The 2864-nt window shown below is 51.3% G+C and overlaps 1 protein-coding gene across 1 annotated transcript; it reads left to right on the top strand.

Moving 5' to 3' along the window:
- The first annotated feature begins 630 nt into the window (after positions 1 to 630).
- LOC124668635 (pathogenesis-related protein 1-like) lies at positions 631 to 1403 on the top strand. Its single transcript, XM_047205742.1, has one exon. It carries the CDS (start codon positions 702 to 704, stop codon positions 1191 to 1193), a length of 492 nt encoding a protein of 163 aa, XP_047061698.1. The 5' UTR covers positions 631 to 701; the 3' UTR covers positions 1194 to 1403.
- The last annotated feature ends 1461 nt before the right edge of the window (positions 1404 to 2864 follow it).

The raw sequence follows: 2864 nt of genomic DNA, 5'->3' as shown, positions 1-2864 counted from the left end.
TAATTTTTACCTATAATAGGTTTGGTGAAGGGGGTCTAGGGAAGGACAACCCAAATATCAGTTCTAACACTTGGTCGAAGAACCGAACGTTCACAGTCGTGTGCCTCACTTAGATTTCCACGTACTCTTAATGGTTGTCTCGCTAGCTATATTCGTTACACATGCATGCGCCATTTGAATGGGCATTTTCCACATAAGAATGCTCCGTAGTCCTTATCAGGAAAATGACGTGAACATAACAGCATCCAGTAGTGCCTACGTTTTTGCAGTAGCCGCAGTACACGATATCCGGTCTAAGTTTTTTGCGGGCAAACAGTAGAATAGTCCGAGCATGCTTGCTCCTACTGGATCCATGCTTACTTTACATACGTACCTTACATTCATGCATACGTTTTTTTTTATCTGGAAGTTGACTGGCTACCATTGCTTGTAAATCGAAATGGAAGGACCGATCGAGTTGCCTCTTGGTATTATCCATGTCCTGTCTGTGGAATTCTCTGCCGCTGTGAGAAAATTCCGGCACGCGTTCGCCATGGCGCAAGATTTTCCGAGCCAACTGCAGAAAATTCTGGCAACACATTCCCTATAAAACCCCCTATATGTACTCGCATGCTATACGTACAAATGCAAAGCTAGCTACATCACATACATACGGAGCTAGCTACACTTTGCTAGTAGACACAGAAATACCATCCTCCGAAATGGAGGCACCCAAGCTAGCAATTTTGCTGGCCCTAGCCATGGCAGCCGCCATGGTTAATCCTTCCCAGGCGCAGAACTCGGCCCAAGACTACCTTTCACCCCACAACTCTGTCCGCGCCGCCGTCGGTGTGGGCGCGGTGAGCTGGAGCACAAGGCTACAGTCGTACGCCCAGAGCTACGCCAATCAGAGGATCGGCGACTGCAAGCTCCAGCACTCCGGCGGACCCTATGGTGAGAACATCTTCTGGGGATCCGGTTCAGGCTGGAAGGCGGCGGACGCGGTGAACTTGTGGGCCGCCGAGAAGAGCGACTACGACTACGGCTCCAACAGCTGCGCGGCGGGGAAGCAGTGCGGGCACTACACACAGATTGTGTGGCGCGCGACGACGAGCATCGGCTGCGCTCGCGTGGTTTGCAACAACAACGCGGGCGTATTCATCATCTGCAGCTACGATCCCCCGGGCAATTTCGTTGGACAGAAACCATACTAACTGCGATTTGCTCACTCGCAGTACATATAGACCCTCGTTCCCCACGTACACGCATTCGAACGATGCAAGGATTCATGCACGATCCTATTCCCTAACTAGCTAGAGGGACCGAGGGAGTAAATAAAACGAGGGCCGGAAGCTTGAAATGTAATAAACGAAATCTCTTTTAATAAAGGAGAAATATTAATATCACAATGATATCAGCAACAACATGACAGAAGAGATTGAAAAGAAACCTACACGTGACACTGCATCAGTATCGTCTTCCTCTGGGTGACTCGGGGCGAGCTGGTTTTCCTCCCAGATATCTCTTCCCTAGCTTCTCGCTCGCTGCCGCTGGAGGTGGTGGAGCCTCTTTCTTCCATCTCTTTTCTCATTGGCCTGTTCATGCGTGACAAGAAGTGGGACTAACGACTCTCCGCTCCCTGCTCGCCTCGTCTCCCTCCCTCCCCACTCTCCAACGGCCACATTTTCTCCCTCAAGTCCCCAACTCCGATCGCCCAGGAAGCAAAGGAGCTTGGTTGGGACGTTAGCAATTTAGCATTGACACGTTAGCTCTGGCGACTCGCCTATTTTCGTCGCCGGTTACTCCTCTCCGCCGCCGGTCTGGGGAGCTTCTGTGGGATGGCAAAGCGGGTGGAGAGGAACTGTGCGGAGTTCATCCCCTTTGCGGTCCTGCAGGAGGAGGCAGCGCGGGAGCAGTGGCAATAGGAGAAAGAGCGAGCTGCAGAGGAGCAAAGGGTGGAGAAATTGAAGCAGAAGGTGACATACCAGATTTGCTTGGCTTCAGATAAGGCGCGTCGGCTCATGGCAGAACTAGTCAGCGCATGACCACAACTTTCGAGGCAGGGACTGGAGGAACATGTGGCGGTGGCCAAGGTCATGATGGAATTGAAGGACACTCAGGATTCACTAAGGCAGTGAGCAGAAATAGGGATGGATCATATGAATTGAGAAGCATTTGGGAGAAAGATGGTAAGGGAGTTGGGGAATGGAGCTCAGGGAAATGCAAGGGATCTGATGCACGCAGTTGGAGGAAGGATTAGAGAATTTCAGTGAATCCGAGTGTGGATCTGAATAATGGATCATTTTCTCCTCGATTGGCACCGCCATGGCCGCTTCTCCTTCGCGGGATGAGAGGGAATGATATTGGTGTTAAAATCTGGTCCATGAGCGGCAGTTAAGGCTATGATTTCTAGGACTGCAAGAGATTGCTCTGGGATTTTGGTCCATGGCAGCCATTGAGATTCCTAGATAGCGGGAGGAAGGGGATGAACCTGATGGGCTGCGTTGGAATTTTTGTATTGGGCCTGGGCTGGAGCTGGTGGCCCATCTCCCTTCTTTCAGTACCTTAGCCAAAGGATTAAAAACAATGAAGTGGTGTCGGAAACCCAAGATTCTCTCCAGAGCCAACCCGTGAGGCGTGGCTCAAGCTAGTTGTTGCCAGTGAGAGTTCTCCTTGGGCCAGGCCATCCTTTGCTCTGGTTGCTTCTATGGCATGGCAGGGTGCTCCCGATTGGAAAGGTGGGAGAGGAGGAAGCTTCAGTGGTGGTGGGCGTGGTGAATGGGGTGGAGGAAGAGGAAGTGGAGCCCCGGGATGGAATGCATTTCAATTTTCTTCAAAATCTCAACCGCAAATGCAACAACGGGGCCAGGGTTTTCAACAATTTC

Source organism: Lolium rigidum, chromosome 1, assembly GCF_022539505.1.
Source record: "Lolium rigidum isolate FL_2022 chromosome 1, APGP_CSIRO_Lrig_0.1, whole genome shotgun sequence".
NCBI classification, from domain to species: Eukaryota; Viridiplantae; Streptophyta; class Magnoliopsida; order Poales; family Poaceae; genus Lolium; species Lolium rigidum.
Note: the sequence above shows the minus strand (reverse complement) of the source record. Positions and strands in the feature narration are given on the sequence as shown.